Genomic DNA, 19,903 nt, shown 5'->3' with positions numbered 1-19,903 from the left:
TGAATTTCAAATTAATCCAAGAGTTGATCAAGGAAAACGTTCTGATTAAGTTGGAACAAATATAATGCCTCTAGTGTGTTCCAAAGATTTGACCTACTGATCTAGTTTTTTACCCCATGTGACCCACATTTAAAAGTGATCGAGATTTAATGAAGGGGGATATCCTGACAAAGTTTTATCATTGTCTGACACACGTAGCACGATATGGACAGAAAAAAATGTGACGGAAAGACGGACGGAAGGGCGGACGGACGGGAATGATGGACAACGCCAAAACAATATCACCCTCCCGTAACCTTCGATCGATTCAGCGGGGGACAAAAAAGAGAAATTTACAGAATTGACACGTAAGCATGAACGCGTTTTTCTCAGTATCTCTTCTGTATAATTTTAAGAATTAACATGTGGTATAAAATACCAGAATTGACATTTTTGAATCATGATTCACAACAATGCACTAAACAAATATTGATATTTTTCACAATAGGTGGCGTAATCGATAGATAACAAAGAAATTAATATATATGTAGTTATAATATATATAATTAAAACAAAAAATGAGACATTGTGTAGTGTAGAAAATAGAAAAGTAGTGAAGGGAACAGAACGGTACGAGAGATTTAAGGAAATGAGCTTAGTCGAGTCCGAGACGGCGGGTATGTTCGATTGTACTTGGTCGAATATATGCTTGTTGATACTTGAGGTGTAAGATTTGTCTGCAAACAATAAAAGCTGTATAGTAACCGTGTGAAGGGTACTGAGATAGATGTCCAAACAAGACCCTTCTATGGTAAGAATACCATGGACATGTGAAATATGGTAAGTAACTTCTATTGCTCCACATGTACACGGGGGACTTTCTACGATATTCTTAAATAAGAGATGTTCATTGAGAATGTTGCAGTGCATTCGAAGGCGAGCAGATGTTCATTACAATGAAAAGAGTTTTCAAAATCATTGAAGAGTTATGGTTTATGTTAAAACGGATATTTCTGAAGGACCAGGCAAATAGCACAATCCAACAAGCAGCAGACCCTGCCTATGTCTTGGTTTCTAACAATGATAACATAAGTACGAATCATTCAGGACAACACATTGCTGAACAGATACATCTAAACATAGTTTTTAGAAGTGCCCCTTTGAAAAAAAAATTTTTCCAACATTTTTTATGATTCAATCTAATCAATGTAAATTCTACAAATTTTGATCCAGGAGCCGAGTTAATGATATTCAAATGCTTCACTCCTTTTCGAATGTCTTTTCCATAAAAGAACATTAGCGTTTCTAGGCATTTTCGCTTAGCACTTCATTAGCATTACTATCGAGAAGTAAAACCTGCAATTTGACAACAGCCGTCTGCATTTTGTTATACAAATTGCTAATACACATGACGATTGAAGAGAACAAACACTCGTTTTACAAAATATTAATAGTTATAATTCACCTACGCTCCTTTGTTGAATTGCACGCAGGGAAAGCCTCCAATCGTTCATACTCTGACTTGTTTATTTATTCGCAAAAGTGCGTTCTTTTAAATGTTACGAGTATAAAAATGACGATGTTAGAAAGAAAAAAAACAACAACAACAGTCCGTAGGTGATATGTTTTCATAATTCTCATGTGACCATTTTGCCCATTTATCACTCAGCGACCGCAGCATGATTCTGCGTAGCGTTGATACCGCCGTGTTTAGAGCAGCAGCCCATTCGTTCGTATCTGCCACGGGGCATACATTATAACCGATCGGTATATATGGACACAGGAGTGAACGAGAATCCGGGAGATCGGAAACTATTGTAAACACTCGGTTAAGGTTAACCATTAAACTTTGAAAATTAACATTGATTATTAAATATAAAGACAGTTAACAGATGTGGAACTTAGAATCTTACGTATAAACGTTTTGGAAAATAGCTTACGTACTTACTTAAATAATTTTAGACTTCATAAGTTTTACAGAACAAACCTGCACACGATTTGCATGGTAAGTTACCTTTATAAATAACAGTTGACCATAATATTTGTTTGATTTCATAATGAATTAATTTAATTTTTAACTAAATTGTTTATTTTGTGTTTATTTCAAATGTGCCATTAAACGGGTTTAATGTTTCAACGTTTGACAACTGAGCTTGTTTCTTAAGTTTTTCATATAACTATCTACTATAATAATTGTATGAATTCGGAAATCACTTCTAACAAACATTCTGTAATAGGCTTCAACTGCTCGAACAAGAGCAACCCACAGCTGCCGTTGTAGCTATATTTTAGGGACAAGAAATCTCGTTCGAACGGCTTTCCCCTTAAAATTAAAGAGCTCACGAGTAGTTTAAACTTAATACTATTTGTGTATTCTGAAAATGTTGGCATCGCTAATTAGACCAATGGCAATTATAAGTCCGGTGAATACATTTTGATTAGAAAAGTAACTTTTAATATACGGATAGAGGAAAGGCATCCGGAAACTTATAATTTAAGGTATCCGTTAAAGTAACTTTTGGTGACACCTTTTTGTTTTGTATTATCTAAAATATGTTGTGTGAAGAAAAAGAGAATGTAAAACAATACTAAAACTTATATAGAAACGATGGTTTAGAGACTTCAATGATCGCTGAATATGACAATTAACGTCCGACGACAGTTAAAAAATCTAGCAATTATAAAAAAATGTATTAACTATATAAATGTTATCTTGGTCATGTATTGAACACTTGAGTAATCTGCAAGCAAATGCTTTTCAAACGATACCATAATTATACACGGTCACCAGACATCACTTTTTAACATTACGCTTAATGGAACTAGCCTGGGTCGGATTTCTTCAAGCTCAGATACAACGCTCGGGCAATTAACAGTTGTGGAAATAGTTCCAACATTTTTTACCAGTTATAGAAATTATTTTCTGTCAAATGCTTTATTCATATTCGTAGAAATATGATAATTACCATTGCCGTTCAGTTAAGAAAATGCTGGTTGCCATTATGTCGTATTTATTTTTTTCTTTCTAAAATATTTTAATTTAAACTAATTTAAACTTGAATCATAACTACGGGATTCTATTAATTTTTTGTTCCTAGGGCTGGAGCGCAATGAAAAATGTGTGCACCTGGGTCCAGACAATTTATATATTTGAAACAATGCGATCATAAAGCTACATTTTACTTTATCAAATGAATTAAAATAAAAAAGAATGGTTTCGTGTCGTCATGTCGCGCTGAGCTGAAATAAAATCATCGTCTGGAAGTGTTGCCTGCACGGCTGTGGTTGAAAATTTCTGAATTAATTTAAAGTGGATTAAGAATGGTCGAGATGACAAAGTGGCCGAACATGACACAAATGAAAAGTGTCAAAGCGGTAGACTCAACATTTATCAATGACGATATATTGATAGTTGTGTAATATTGTTGACTATTGTTAAGTGTATATGTGGTTTTGATACAGAATCTTGATTAAAGTTCAGGCTTCTGCATCTCTGTAGTTTTCATTGTCTTATAAAAGTTCAGACAAATTGCTGCTGCTAAAATAAGGCATGGACATAAGCCGCCTCATACACTTGGTACTTTTTTTTTCTATCGAAAATAAACTACAAGCGAACTGGTGGTACATTGTTGAAATCTATTTTTGTTTAAGAAAGCGAGATATAGGTGTTGTAATCACACGTATGTTACAAACTATAAGTTCATTTTTAAAGAATTGTATGTGTTTTGTACCTTTGATTTGAAAGGAATTGTTTCTACATTACTTTCAGCAACCTTAGATACCATACTTGATTTTTTGCACAATAACTGTGAACATCTATTTTGTGAGGGCATGATATAAAATTAGCCAGGATTGACACCACTTGCCTGTTAAACATTAGAAAATAATATAACGTAATATAACAGTGTATAGAATCTTTTATCACACTCCACCATGAGAAGTAAGAACCATTGAAACGAAATTATGACGCAAACTGTTAACAAATATGTTTTCGATCGGTTCAATATGTAACAATAATGGTTGAAGTCAATTTTGAACCAATGGAATGGCAGTATAATTTAAAAAAAAAAACGGCTTTAAAATTCCATATTGTTCGAAGTTTTATGTGCCGAACTTATTGATTGAAGTTCATATAGATTTGGCCCTTCACGGCCAAGTTGACGTAAGCGTTATACTTCTGTAACAATGTTCAAAGAAGTGCGCGGATATTTGCGGTTCTGCTAATTTCACAACTGTTTTGTTGTGGAACTTAGTTTAAATATTATTACTATGGCGACAATGCCCAACGCCACTGTGGATGTCATGCACGAAAGCTGGGCAGATGTTTAAGAAATGAAATATAACAGAAAATAAAACGCACAAAACAAAACGGGAAAGTAAAATACTTCAACTTAACAGAAAAGAAGAAAAAACACCACATTTATTCATATTGCCTCAGTTTCTTACGTGTACATAATTCAGAGGTAGTGACAAAAACATGTTCATGTAACGATGGAAAAATAACTTAAAATACGGCATTCTAGAATAAATAAAATTTCAATTCAAATAATTGTTGTTATTATTTCCATACATAGTGAAACCAGGTTGTCCATTACTCCGGAAACAATAGAACATAAAAAGTGGTGCTAGGCTGGAATAAACGCTCTTAATATACAGTTACCTTGACACAATGCAGAACATTCATACCAGCGTAAATTTATATCCCCGAAAGTAAGTAGGGACTAAAACGCATCAATATCATTTAGAGAATATATAGTTTCCCTAAATAATGTATGTGACCTCAAATATACAACTGCAGTTATAGCCACCTTTCGTATCTGGGACCGATAACCTAACGCATTAGAAAGCAACTCCTAACTCCTTGGAGACATGTAACTTACCCTCCAGGCAGACACATTACCATCAAAAGATGATCTTGTTATGTTACTTAATATTTTAAAAGCTTTGCTTATATTTTTTTACCTGGTTATCGTGCCTTAACATTGTTCATGCGTATGTTATATACGCTCCAAAGATCACTTTACCAGCGTGCCAAAAACACATGCTCTTTTAATCGACGAGGAATATATTCCATTTTTTTAGTCGTAATTGGTTCGAACGTAATATTAAAGAGACACTCTTATTCAAAATCAATACATACACATGTATCACAAACATCAATTTTACTCATAAACCTTTAACTACTTGCTAAATAATGCATTTTTAAAAATATAAATTACAGATAACATGATTGTAGCCGTGTATTTAATAGAAGAAAGCGCAAACATATTAAATGATTGGTGAATGCTTAAAGATTTACTGTGGTCTACTTTAGTCTCATAAGGTAGAAATACCGTGTTTAATGCTCATTTCTTTTAAATTAAACTCGGTATCCTTCTTAAGAACCATTGTTTATTCATTTATTTTTTTTGAATATTAAAACAATATTAATAATTCTGGTAAATCTTATCTGGGAGTGAGAGTGCATCTTTAAGCCGTGTAGCACGTTCTATTACATGTTTTCCATGGTAAATTGTAGCTAACATTTAGCACATAATCCTGTCACATGGGTAACCAGTCATCAAAGCAAACGGAAGCAAAATAATTGATACTATTCTTCAATCGAAATAAACCTGTATTTTATTCATACATTTAATAAGATATTTCAAAACATAATTTCATAAGTACGTGAACTTAAGTGTTAAATCATAAATCTCGGAACTGTATCCTTTGATATATTTGAATCTAAATTATACTTGTGTAGTCTTAGTGTGTGTGTTTTTGCAACGTTCATCTGGAAGACTAAACAAATTGCAAATTTTTGCCATTATCTTCAATCATGAACGGGTTTACTGGCGTCGTTTTAATTAAGGCGTTTAACAAAATTAAAAAGTTGATCTAGAAATGTAAGGCAGATATCTCAGATTCTCTAGGGCATTGCCATCGATACCACATTTCTGAAATTAAGCAATAGTTGGTGAAATGAACTTTAACTGTATTTTACAAGTTGAACTATCAAATTTATGTAATCATAAGAATGTGGTTTATTTCAGTTGATCAATGTGCACTGGGACCAATTTCGCCCGTTGTACTGTTCACCAAATGTATTTATTGAAGTTATTTGTTGCAAAAACCAGTGATCAGGAAGGTATAATCTCCTCCCAAAAATGCGCCTCTAATAGTCCTTTATTTTCTTCACCAACCCTGCAAACGAAATATCCTTTCATAATTTTGCCATTCTGCGTATCACATAATGTCAAATTTAAATGACTGCATGTCGCATTCCCCCTAACTCGTTAAGACGACCCAAAATAACGCGTACGCGTTTGGGGGTGGGTCTGTCTAAGTTACGCTTTACATATCGATGGCGTCATTGCTAGCCTTATTCCTTTATTCTGTTGCATTTTAATTTATTTTTTTAAATGATACAAAGTTATTTTTGCTCGACTACGGCTGTCATTGGCGCGACTCTGGTAGGCATAAGCCTTTGCATGTAAGCGCCGATATGTACGATAACATATCAGAAAGTAGTGAAAGAATCATCGATATAACCACGCGTTACACCGTAATTAAATCAGCTTGGTTCGTTATTAAAGACGCATCTCCTCGACCCACAATAATTATAGAAGTCATTGCTCATTTGCTGGAAAACACATGGAACAATATCAAAAACAAACTATCGAAGGGGGTCTGGTAAGATACGTGGAACATAGAGCTTTGATAACACAATGTTTTGGAAAGCATAGCCAAATGAGTAACAGGGTGCGCGTATGATTTTTGTTGTCATATTTTAGATTTGTATTTTTTGCAACGAAAAAGAAACAAAACCATTTTTTTTTCGTTGTATACCAAATAACAGGATGTTCCTGTTTGTGTAAGCCGGTGACTTTTTTAGCACTACCAGATTAGACGAAAGTGATATATTGTTGCTCAACTCGTTTAGAATGGCGAGTTAGGTCAATAGACGACCTTCTCGTGTTGAATATATATATATATATATATATATATATATATATATATATATATATATATATATATATATATATATATATATATATATATGTATACATTAAATACATTTTTTAAAGATATGCATCGGATTTTGGACACTTAAATAGATGCCTGCAAATTGATGTATTAAGCGTTTGACCTGCGATGGTTCACTACCATGACTCTGTCCCAATCATACCGGGTAGACAGCAATGACTCCGAGCAGCATATACAATTTATGACCTTTGTACCCTCTTGTTTTTATTCATTCAAACAATAGTTTGTAAAATATTTTCAATCTCTTCAATCTCACGATTTCCTGGATGAGTTTGGATCTGCTACCAAGGCCAAAACATTGCTGAAAATAATAGCAGAATACGAAACAAGAGAATATGCTTTTTGAACAAGAAGACATTCCCTTAAACTTTCATTTAATGTGATGGTGTAACGTTTACTGTTTAGAAATGTTTCGAAGCTATTTCAGTCATCGGAAAAATGCTCATGTTTCACTGTATTTTATGTTACGACACTATAATTCGTGATATCGCTTAATTTTGAACTGGAATCCGGAATACCATTTAGTTTAAACATGGTTTACAATGTCCCAGTATTGTAGAGGTTTATAAACTTGGCTTCTCTGGTAATTTCACGCAATAATCATCTATAATGCACGTATAGCGAGCCACACCTACATGTGTAGGTCCGTTATTGTCCGTTTCCGAGAAACTTTATATTTATATATTTCTGGATGCGTAACGAGCGTTTTTCTTAAATAAATAAGACAAAACGTAACACATATTTATTTTAAGTGAATACCCACATTGAATTTTAATCTATTGCAAGCAAGAACTAATATTTATTGTAAGATGTGTACACTATGTATATTTGACGAACGAGTGAGAACACATGCACATCCTAACATATATAATAGTGTTTTGTACCCACTTCAGACTCAACTTAGTCCGATCTTATGATTGCTCGGGCATACATACCAAACTAAGCTACACAATTATACAATGTGTGTGTATACCACGTGATAAAACACGTCATATATGCAACGTCGAAAGGCAACATTTTGCTTAAAATGAAAACTTGAAATAAAGATAACTTTTATTTTACTAAATCATTTTAAATTAAACAAAGGGCAGTCTGTGTCGCTTAAAGAGCACCGCCTTCGTTTTATTACCGAAGTTTGATAAGGTGCTAAGTTTCATCAAACACTTCGACGAACCTGTTTCCAAAATGATGGTTTGACAGTGCCCCGACAGACGGCCGTATCGTGATGAGGTTTGACGAAGTGCTTTAAGAAACTACACTCTCAATCAAACTCTGGTAAAAAAGGCTGCTCTATTTTTCTTTTAAAATGGTGAAGAAATAGTGATGTTATCTTTGTTTAAAGTCTACATTCGAAGCAAAATATTGCCTTCTGACGTAGCTTTTATGACGCAATTTATCGCGTGGTTGGTATACACACACTGTTATAGCTACGTCAAAGGGGTACATGGAAACACAAGCAACATCAGTTATAGGCCGCGTATTTCTTCGTCTTATTTTCGTTTTTTTAAGAGATCTGTTTACGCTGTCAATCTGTTATTACTCGCTTTTTAAAAAATAAACATTGAATTGAATTATACTCGCTATTCATTTGTTATAAGCATTCAGGTGGTTCCTAGATTTGACGTTGGGGTTAAAAGGGTCCGGAAAACATGAAACATACTTCTGATCATGGGCAAACCAATAAAATAAATTTGAGATGTTCGGAGACTTGCCCCCATGAATATTTATTTTTGTTTTCCTATAAATGTTTATTGGTCAATACCTTTTTGTTATAACTTTTGTATTGGCGTGTGGGTAATTCTAGACACCAGTCGGAGCTAGTTGTTGCAATCATTCAAATGCTCGTCTATCTGAGGAGTCGATTTTCAACAATTCAATCACAAACTGAATTTCATGATTTGCAACGCAAAGTTCCTTTGGGATTTTATACGAGGTGCTCTTCTGTCAACGTGTAGTCGAGGGTAATTTGCCTTAATATTTCAAGATCTTTCACATTCCCTAATTTTGTTGATAATATATTCCAATAGTTTAAACTTCAATACAAGTTTCGAATGAAAGGGTACAACAAGTTCACCTTTATTCTCTTGTCGGGTTCTGCAACAATTCGATCTAAGCATTTAAAATATATAACTTTGGAACCACATCATTTTCTCATATAAAACTTGTCCTTTTATCTCTTCATAAAGACAATATATATATATGCTTTCAAAGATAATTTTATCAAATATTCAAACGTGCTTTGATATATAAGATAATTAATTGTAAGAACTTATTAAAACTAGTATCTGTCAGTAAACAATTTGTCATTAAGACGTAATTTGCTTACTTAGAAAACAATACATATGCATCTTAAACATATGAAAAGAAACGGAAAGAAATATATAATTATGAAACATGAAAAATGCATTAAGAAAATAAGTGTCTTATTAACCAATTTAACAAAACTACTTTTGCCTGCCATCCGAACTTGAGTACGTATATGCCTGACCTCATGTTATAGCCATCTGAACTTGAGTACGCATATGCCTGGCCTCATGATATAGCCATCTGAACTTGAGTACGCATATGCCTGGCATCATGATATAGCCATCTGAACTTAAGTACGCATATGCCTGGCCTCATGATATAGCCATCTGAACTTAAGTACGCAGATGCCTGGCCTCATGTGTAGCCATCTGAACTTGAGTACGCAGATGCCTGGCCTCATGATATAGATATAGCTATCTGAACTTGAGTACGCAGATGCCTGGCCTCATGATATAGCCATCTGAACTTAAGTACGCATATGCCTGGCCTCATGATATAGCCATCTGAACTTAAGTACGCAGATGCCTGGCCTCATGTGTAGCCATCTGAACTTGAGTACGCAGATGCCTGGCCTCATGATATAGCCAGCTGAACTTGAGTACACATATGCCTGGCCTCATGATATAGATATAGCTATCTGAACTTGAGTACACAGATGCCTGGCCTCATGATATAGCCATCTGAACTTGAGTACACATATGCCTGGCCTCATGATATAGATATAGCTATCTGAACTTGAGTACGCATATGCCTGGCCTCATGATATAGATATAGCTATCTGAACTTGAGTACACAGATGCCTGGCCTCATGATATAGATATAGCTATCTGAACTTGAGTACACATATGCCTGGCCTCATGATATAGATATAGCTATCTGAACTTGAGTACACATATGCCTGGACTCGTGATATAGCCATCTGAACTTGAGTACGCAGATGCCTGGCCTCATGATATAGCCATCTGAACTTGAGTACGCAGATGCCTGGCCTCATGATATAGATATAGCTATCTGAACTTGAGTACACAGATGCCTGGCCTCATGATATAGCCAGCTGAACTTGAGTACACATATGCCTGGCCTCATGATATAGATATAGCTATCTGAACTTGAGTACACATATGCCTGGCCTCATGATATAGCCAGCTGAACTTGAGTACACATATGCCTGACCTCATGATATAGCCAGCTGAACTTGAGTACGCATATGCCTGGCCTCATGATATAGCCATCTGAACTTGAGTACACATATGCCTGGCCTCATGATATAGATATAGCTATCTGAACTTGAGTACACATATGCCTGGCCTCATGATATAGCCATCTGAACTTGAGTACGCAGATGCCTGGCCTCATGATATAGATATAGCTATCTGAACTTGAGTACACATATGCCTGGCCTCATGATATAGATATAGCTATCTGAACTTGAGTACACATATGCCTGGCCTCATGATATAGATATAGCTATCTGAACTTGAGTACACATATGCCTGGCCTCATGATATAGATATAGCTATCTGAACTTGAGTACACATATGCCTGGCCTCATGATATAGATATAGCCATCTGAACTTGAGTACGCATATGCCTGGACTCGTGATATAGCCATCTGAACTTGAGTACGCATATGCCTGGACTCGTGATATAGCCATCTGAACTTGAGTACGCATATGGCTGGACTCGTGATATAGCCATCTGAACTTGAGTACGCATATGCCTGGCCGCATGATATATATGGCCATCTGTAATTAAGTACAATTTTCATTTACACTAAATATTTGTTACCTGAATGAACAATTTGAAAGGACTTCAATGTTTATTTTTGTTATTATTCGTGAGCCGATGGATTATTTTTCATAAAAACTAAGATGCTCTTGTGAACGTTCTGTATTTAATGCAAATCCATCTCTATAGTAGCAATACATTTGAAGTTCTACTGCAGTTTTGAAGCCGTTTATTTCAAGAATTGTCCAATGCGTATCAAAGTGTATCCACAAAACAATATTTAAAATACATGTATTGCTTAGAAACCCATCAGTCTTTCGATTGATATATTTCTAAAACTGTATTGAAATCTAAAATTAATTGTTAACATAACATAACAAAACATAATAAATCTTTATTGCAGTGAAAGGCATCCAGCCCAAAATGCAGACTACACAATATATTGTATAGCGATATAGTACAAGAATAAGTCAAATCACAATTTACATCAAACAGTGATATGCAAGTTACCATATAAATTGTATAGCGATAAAGTTCCAATGATAATTTAATGACAAATACAAATTTAATTGTATAGTGATATAGTGCATATGAGAAAACAAATGACATTTTTTATCATACAGTAAAAACTTAGTTCAACCGAACAGTTAAGATGTAATGACATCGAACAATAGCAAAATCGAGGAAACTTTTATGTCGGAAGGTTTAAGCTGCTTAACAAAAACTCTTTCTGATTACAAAAGCATTCAACATATAGTTTGATATATCAAATACACAGTGTTGGCTTATATTTGACATTAACGCATAGAATATAATATGATAAGAATGTCCGTTTATACAATAATGTTTTTTAACCAAACCTCTAATGTAATTACATAGAGGGCAAACAAACATGACATGAAATTCATCTTCAATTGTATGTACAATTTTTTTCTTAAGACATACAGGACAAAATATATATTCCCTACCTAGTTATACCGTGATGTCTGCCCTTTTCAATTGCTAGATCATGACTAGAACAACGAAAGTTTGAAAATGTTCTCTTATACATATATACGACAAATTCATAGACAAAAATTTCTCCGGATTTAGCAAACTTTTGAATTGTTTGTAATGAATTGATTTTGGAGAATCATTTATTTCACATGTAACCCTTTGAATGGCAGAGTCTTTGTGTCTAGTTTAAAACAAAATCATGAATTTGAAATATCTCCAACACCACCATAAATCCATGCATACCCAAATACTCAAATAACATTTTCCGCCTCATCTAAAGATTTCAGCTTTCCACTCTTGTAAGTTAAATCCAATACTTTGCACACTGGGTCATATATTAAAAATTCACCACATTCACTTAAAGCAAAAAAGTTCGCAACGTTTCTATTAAGACATGCAACACGTTCACAAAAGTATTTATGAACGTTTTCGATAATTTTAGATGAACGAAATCCCCACAATTCCGCAGAATAACATAAAATATGATGAACTATGGCATCACAGAGTTTGAAAGCTTGTCTGATAGTAAAGTAACCTTATCGTTTTTGCATGTTAAAAATGTTAAAAATAGCTTTTAACGCTTGCTGTTCAAGAACTTGTTGTGTTCTAGTCCATGTGAGTTTAGGAGTAAATATTGCTCCCAGATATTTGAAAAATGAAAGTACTTCGATCTGTTTATTATTATAAACCCAACGTTCGTTGTTCCGCAATGGTCTACCATGTCTGAAAACCATTATTTTAGATTTGTCGGTATCAAGTTGCAAGTCACTATTTCTTGGTCTGAATACACGCAGTATTCCATATTTATCTCGCTTTGTATCATCGCAGTCTCTGACATTTTGCTTTAAGTGTTTTAATAACAAACAAAGCCGCGCCCGCGTCTTTAAATAAAGTCAGGAAATCGTCTATTGCATTAATAAATTTTCTTCTTGTACATTAATAAACAACCTTTCAGAGTTACTAGCTAGTAACGTTTTGGATGAATGCATCCGCGTATTGATTATTCCATTCATATCTATAATGTGTAGTGCCTTCATAACCATCATTGTTGGCTTGCTTTTACTCTACAATATCGCGAAAAATGGTCTAAGAAATATTAATCGTCAACACCAAAATCTGTGACACGACTGAAAGGTCAGTCCTCACAAGTATGTAGTCTACTACGCTCTTGTCACCATTCGCAAAACAAGTATCAGATATTAATTTTTATTCAGAACTTTTACATTTAGAACAACTCATGGCCATTCCTATGTAGAACTACATTCTCCAATTTTTTAAATTTACTCGAATAAACCTCTAAAAATGAAAAATAAGAAACCATACTCACTGTTTACATCCATATTCCACTCATTGGCACTATAACGGAAGACGCGTTGGAGCATTCTCAACACATAACAAAATGTTATGGCTCCAATGATTAACCGGCGTGAAGGGGCTAGTGTAAATTTGTTTAAAAACATGTCTTTATTTTTTTCTTGGCATTGAAAAGTTATATCCCGGGTAATCTGTAGCCGCACATTATATATGGTGAACGTCATCGTTTGCAATATAATCTAAAAAAAACATTTACTCGTTCATTATAATCACCTGCAGCTATAATAGACACATTGGCGATGATTTAATAACTTAATAGTTGCCTATTTGTTATTTTATTGGCTTTTTAAGTAGGTTTTAGTCTAACCGAGTTTTCAATTCATCCATAATTTACAGCCAATGAAATGGCAGATATGCAATCATCAAGTACTAGGCTTAATCATTAAGAGTTTCAATTTCCGCGGGTGTTTAAAGTTCCAACCACTGCCAATCAATCCATGCGTCAGAGTTTGCGTTGCCAATGTGTCAGCCAATGAGGTTGTATTCTAAGTCAGTTAGATGACCTGAATTAAGATCTTAAGATTTCAAATCATATCATCTAACTATTACTTCCAGTATTAAAATGATTATACCCATTGCAATTTTAGCGTTAAGTATTATAGTTAAAACCTAGTTTGGATAAGAAATGCTTGAGCCAGATAAGAATGATTCCGCACCCAAAAGAATATAATTAAAATGATTTTATTGGACAATAAACTCTCTGTTACTTATCTAACACCTTTTATACAGAAAGAATGCTATTTGATCTAGAGCTCTGTTTTCCAAATTTAGCTTAAATGTTCAAATTAGATACTTAATTGTCGCTAAACATACTTGCTTTGAAAACAATCTTATTTAGTTCTTATCAGTACGTTACTGAATAAAATGCTATTGTGTTTCGATAGTTGATTGGCCAATTCGAGATTTGATAGGATTATTAACTCGGCAATTAGGAATGGTTCCTGTTTTACAGGGCTATAATTTGCTATTAAGCCATTGATTATGGCCAATGAATGTCATGCATATCGATGGAAGATCACGTTGCTGCATTCTATTCATCCAGACAGAGGACAAACGTGATATTTTATAAACCTTGGGCTTTACGCCAACCTTGAGGAAGTCTTGTTGTAACGATACAAGTTGAACAAAGGCGATACTCGCAGAGCCTGACCGACCTCTTCTGATCGATCACTGTCTCATTTCCTACTCGTTTCTAGGTGATTCAATATTGTTTGATTCTCGAAAAACACTAAATGTTTCGTTTTTTTCTTAAATGCTGCCAATGAGCGCTTTCAAACCGCAAGAACAAATTCACGTTGTGATGACATCATTCCGGGCAATCACTATCATTGTGACGTCCGGGCGATCACTATCATTGCAAAGACTTTCTTGGTTAAGCCCTTTTTTCTTAAAGTGTATCATAAACCTATTAATAAAATCACAATATATGTAGTAATTATCAAACAAGTCCAATTTTTCAAAGCAGATAATTTATGTTGTTTTATATAATTATGTGTTCCCTTTTTATTTTTTAAAACAGATATATACATATTCGTCCTGAAAAAACTGTTACTACAAACGTGACGTCTAAGCTTTCATTTGGGAAAGTGAACATGCCCGAGAAATACAGAAATCATTTGTTAAGCTGTCACTGCTTCTTTTTTCTTTCAATCGGAAACTTTAAATTACGAAGGTAAAAATGCGCGAAAGTACAAAATAATTTGTAAAGCTGTAAACTGTTTTTTCCTTCTATCAATGGAGGCAATTAGCCATTTTGGACATAAAGATATTTAGTCGGAATAGACTTCTTTGGGGGAGGCAAAATTAAAAGTATGATTAATATATGCAGTATAAAATTCTGCGATCGGTAAATTTCCCTAAGGGATATTAAGCCGTATTAATGTGAATTAGCACTGTTGCGTTTCAGTGTATCATAAATAGCCTTTTCTTAGTGTATTGCCCGTTCTGGCAGTAATAAAAGTCTATAGAGACATATTTGACACAAACAATGATCGATCTGTGTTCCGTAAAATTTTGTTCAGTCACCCAAAGTGGAGAAAACGACACGTAAAAATATAAAAAAAATAAACTAATAATGATATATTTTAAATTTGGTAAACACACAAAAATCTGTGTCAGAACGTTGAAGCTTAAGATGCAAATGAATAATTGAACTATATAAAGATTAGGAAAATGTACACACATTTTTTTCATTTACAGTGTCATATTCGTGGCACATGCCTGAGACAGAGCACGTTGACTCCAAACAATTCATGTAAAAGTAATCTAAATACGCACTACCATTCACCCTCTCTGAAAGTTGCAATAAAAGTGTCTGCTCTTATTTTATTTACATCCCTTTTACACCGATTAAAGATTTCGCTGACCGATTACGTTAAAGTTGTTATCAATAATGCCTCTGTTTATACCAATGTGTCCAAAATTGATATCGTGTTTCGGAGGCAATGTGCATGAAATATAACAAATGGAGTTTGCCTTGATACTAAATTATATTCTTATGCTTTAGACGGTATCGCATACAAGCACTTATCCTTTTTTGTAAAATATAATCACAGAAAAGAAGCCAAACACTGTGCATTAAGTCATATCCCATGGCATTGTAACCAGAACATAAATTGCTCCATCCATGCACTTACCAAAACATAAAACATTTATCATAAAATAATCGCAACCAAACAGTTTACTGCTTGTCAGATGAAAAAGATGATATGGAATATTTTGTCTGATGGAAGTAGTGCATTATAAGCCAATCCAACAGTTCGTCAAGTTAAGTTATTCGAGTTCCACTACCATTTGGAAGGCTGGTCCATTATTACGTAATGGCATTAATCTATTAAAAGAAAATCGAAAATTAATCTATAAAAGGAACCATATACATGTTTCCTTTCTTTTCAGAAAACATGGGAGAGCAATGGCTACTTCAAATGATCTTGGTAATGCTAACTGCCGACCTATGCACATTGGTATCAGCTGAGGACTCACACAACATGGATTTCACACAACTTGCGTACGGAATACCAGACAAAAGATTAAGTAAATTCGTACGAATAGGGAGAGGACTAAGCTCGTTTATAAGAATAGGTAGAAACAAACCAAGTGAAAACATTTACCAGGGTTTGGATGATGGGGATGATGACTTTGGGGATTCGGATGACGTAACAGATTACAGTGCCTTCTCGGACGTTATACCAGACGATTACAGACAACAAGACAAAAGAATGAGCTCGTTCGTTAGAATTGGCAAAAACTTTGAGAGTGATGAACCTGACATTTATGAAGAACCGGAGAAGAGGGCAGGAGCATTCATACGTATGGGAAAATTTCCCTCCTCTGCATTCCTCCATAGAAATGGTGGAAGAATCAACAGCATTTCCAGACAACCGTACTACCGTCGAACTGGTAGAATCGGACATTCGTCTTTTATACGCATAGGTAAAAGGGATACAACTGAAGCACTCAGAAAAGCAGAATTTGAAAATCAAAACGAGATATCAAATGTAGGCGATGATCAAGGCAAACCTTCTTATTATGACGGACAGCAAATTGTTAATGATGGTAATGAACAAAGGCGATATATTCGACTCGGTAAAGACTTGGATGGCGATGAACACGGAAACCGATACGATTACATTCCCATGGGAGATTTACCAGATAAACGCATGAGCAGTTTTGTACGCATCGGTCGAGAACCTGGTCAAATGTATGAAAACACAGGTACTGTCCATCTTAAAACTTTGAAATGATATAGGTGTTGTTAACAAAATGTAGAGTGTTTCCTCCCATTGATGTAATGGCCATGATAGTTAGATTGGGTGTTTTGCTTTGTCTCAGTGTTGTAACATGAAACATCGATGTTGTTTTGTTTTTGCTTCATTGGCTAATCCCTGAAATTTCATGTGAATGAAATAATATCACCCATTTTCTTAGTGTTATATCTCAATTAAGAAGCAAAACTCTAATTATACTTGTACTTCTATGCATAACGAAGTTGAACTCGGCCATAAACATTGTTAACAAAAATTTACTTTCCATGTGAACTACTTAACCACAAAACGTAGAATAAGGCGATTTCCTCGTGACATGTTTATAATGTACCACTGACCTTGCACGTGTCTACGCTTTAAACGTGTGCAAATACTTGGATTACGTAGCACTGTAAACTAGTTCTTAAGAACACGTATTTGTAGCCTCTTTAATGATGGCGTGTTAAGTGTTTAAAGCGGTTTGTTATTTTAGAAAAAAGCTCTCGTTTTTGTAATTTCTTTAATTTTCATGTGATGAATCCAAAATACTTTACGATCACTTTTCGACCAACTACAAAGTTACTCTCAATTCTTTTAATCAATCTCTTGTTTAGAGCAATCACGGTTTAACAGAAGGGTATTAATTATCCCACTGTGTTTTTTTTTAATTAATTGTGTGGTTTCTTTTCCAGATCTTAATCCATTTGGAATGTCGAAAAGACCAAACTCGTTTGTTCGTATCGGTAAAGCACTCGAACAGCTGAGGAACACCATCAAAAAGCGAATGAGCTCTTTCGTACGTATCGGGAGAAACCCATTGGACCTTATGCTTGACCAGGACGGATCAAACAACATTGGAGCCGACTCAACAAAGCGTAGTAGCGCGTTTGTACGTATCGGGAAACAAGGTGACGCTTTAGAAGCTGACAAAAGAATGAGTTCATTTGTTCGAATTGGAAAAGATACTCGTTCCCTAGATTATAACAACGAACAAAAACGATATGGTTACGAACCGCCTTTTAAACGCATGAGTTCATTCGTTCGGATAGGCAAAAATGTAGATGGATTTCAGCAGGTTAAACGTCCCAGTGCTTTTGTTAGAATCGGAAAGACTGTTCTTGATGACAACACACCCGTCGTCGATGAGAATAAAAACGATGTTTTTGTGGCGGTAAAGGGCGAAACAGGCACAACAGAACAGGCAGAATGACAACTTAAAACTATTCCAAACCAGCATTTACTAAGTGTACTTGAAGGGGAAATTTTGCTTACAAGAAAACGTTTCATATCAACAATTGCCAATCATCTTACTGTATTTATTACCGGACAGAAGATTGCGTTTTAGAGCCAAACGTTGATTCGCATCAAAGGATTTCTTTCCATGCTTTATTTTGAGTTTGATTATTTACTCTTTGAAAAATGAAATAAAGATGACAACTGCTTCGATCATGCAAGACAATTTACTGTTTGAATCCTAGAAAGTTTAAATAATGATGATAACTGCTCATTATGACTTAACATTCGATTTAAAATTAGTTATTAATAAAACCGAAGATACAACTGTTTTTGTTTATCAATCTGAAAGGTTCTAAAGGGAAGCTTATACTTATTGTCGTCCTTACCACGTACAAACACCTGCCATAATTAAGATGATCATATATATGCTAAGACGATACACTTATGTGTATGTACGTGAAGTTAGCGGCCTATCGGCCTAGCGGCCTAGCGGCGTGAAGTTAGCGGCCTAGCGGCCTGGCGGCCTAGCGGCGTGAAGTTGGCGGCCTAGCGGCCTGGTGGCCTAATTTTTTCTCTATTTCCAAGCAATTGTTGATGCGTTTTTTTTTTTATAAAACAATGATAAATCAAAGTTTTTTATTCATACAGTTACATAGCGGCCATAAATTGTTTTCTATTCAGAACATTTTTCTATACGTTTTATTCTAAAACAATTATAAATTAACTGTTTTATGCACATTTTTTTTCAAAAACGTCGATCAAGCACTTCAGCGGCCTAGCGGCCTAGCGGTGTGAAATTAGCGGCCTGGCGGCCAAAAATTGAATCCTATTTCAAAGCATGTATACATGCATTTTCTCCTAAAACAATGACATAGTAACTGGTGTTTATGCACACATTAACACATTGAAGCGATTAACAACATATTTTTTTTCAAAAACGTCGATTAAGCAGTCAGCTATTTCAAAGCATTAAACATGCCTGATCTTCTAAAACAATGATGTGTTTACTGTTTTTATGCACAAATTATCATTCAGAAGCGTTTTTCAATTTTTTTTAAAAAAAGTCGATCGAGCACTTCAGCGGCCTAGCGGCGTGAAGTTAGCGGCCTGGCGGCCTAAAATTTAATCCTATTTCAAAGCATGTATACATGCATTTTCTTCTAAAACAATGACATATTAACTGTTTTTATGCACAAATTAACACTTTGAAGCGATTAGCGATTATCAAAGTGTGTTTTTTTTCAAAAACGTCGATAAAGCAGTCAGCTATTTCAAACGTTAAACATGCCTGTTTTTCTAAAACAATGATATATTTACTGTTTTTATGCACAAATTATCACTCTGAGGCGTTTTTCAACTTTTTTTCAAAAATGTCGATCGAGCACTTCGGCCGCTAGGCCGCCAGGCCGCTAACTTCACGCCGCTAGGCAGCTAGGCCGCTGAAGTGCTCGATCGACTTTGTTGACCAAAAAAATGAAAAAAGCTTCAGAGTGATAATTTGTGCATAAAAACAG

The 19,903-nt window shown here is 34.8% G+C and overlaps 1 protein-coding gene across 1 annotated transcript; it reads left to right on the top strand.

The window, feature by feature from the left end:
- Nucleotides 1-1,776: 1,776 nt before the first annotated feature.
- Nucleotides 1,777-18,701, top strand: LOC128231932 (FMRFamide-related neuropeptides-like). The gene is made up of 3 exons (XM_052945189.1): nucleotides 1,777-1,984; nucleotides 16,306-17,124; nucleotides 17,846-18,701. Exons 2-3 carry the CDS (start codon nucleotides 16,311-16,313, stop codon nucleotides 18,361-18,363), a joined length of 1,332 nt encoding a protein of 443 aa, XP_052801149.1. The 5' UTR covers nucleotides 1,777-1,984; nucleotides 16,306-16,310; the 3' UTR covers nucleotides 18,364-18,701.
- Nucleotides 18,702-19,903: the final 1,202 nt, after the last annotated feature.

The sequence above is a fragment of the Mya arenaria genome, chromosome 4 (genome assembly GCF_026914265.1).
Source record: "Mya arenaria isolate MELC-2E11 chromosome 4, ASM2691426v1".
Lineage (NCBI taxonomy): Eukaryota > Metazoa > Mollusca > Bivalvia > Myida > Myidae > Mya > Mya arenaria.
The sequence above is the reverse complement of the archived record's forward strand: the minus strand, read 5'-3'. Positions and strand labels throughout refer to the sequence as shown.

Bases quoted from the DNA above. Each gene is read 5' to 3' on its own strand.
- LOC128231932 (XM_052945189.1), top strand. From the start codon at position 16,311: ATGGGAGAGCAATGGCTACTTCAAATGATCTTGGTAATGCTAACTGCC. The intron at 17,125-17,845 runs GTACTGTCCATC...TTTCTTTTCCAG, and splicing joins TCAAATGTATGAAAACACAG to ATCTTAATCCATTTGGAATG.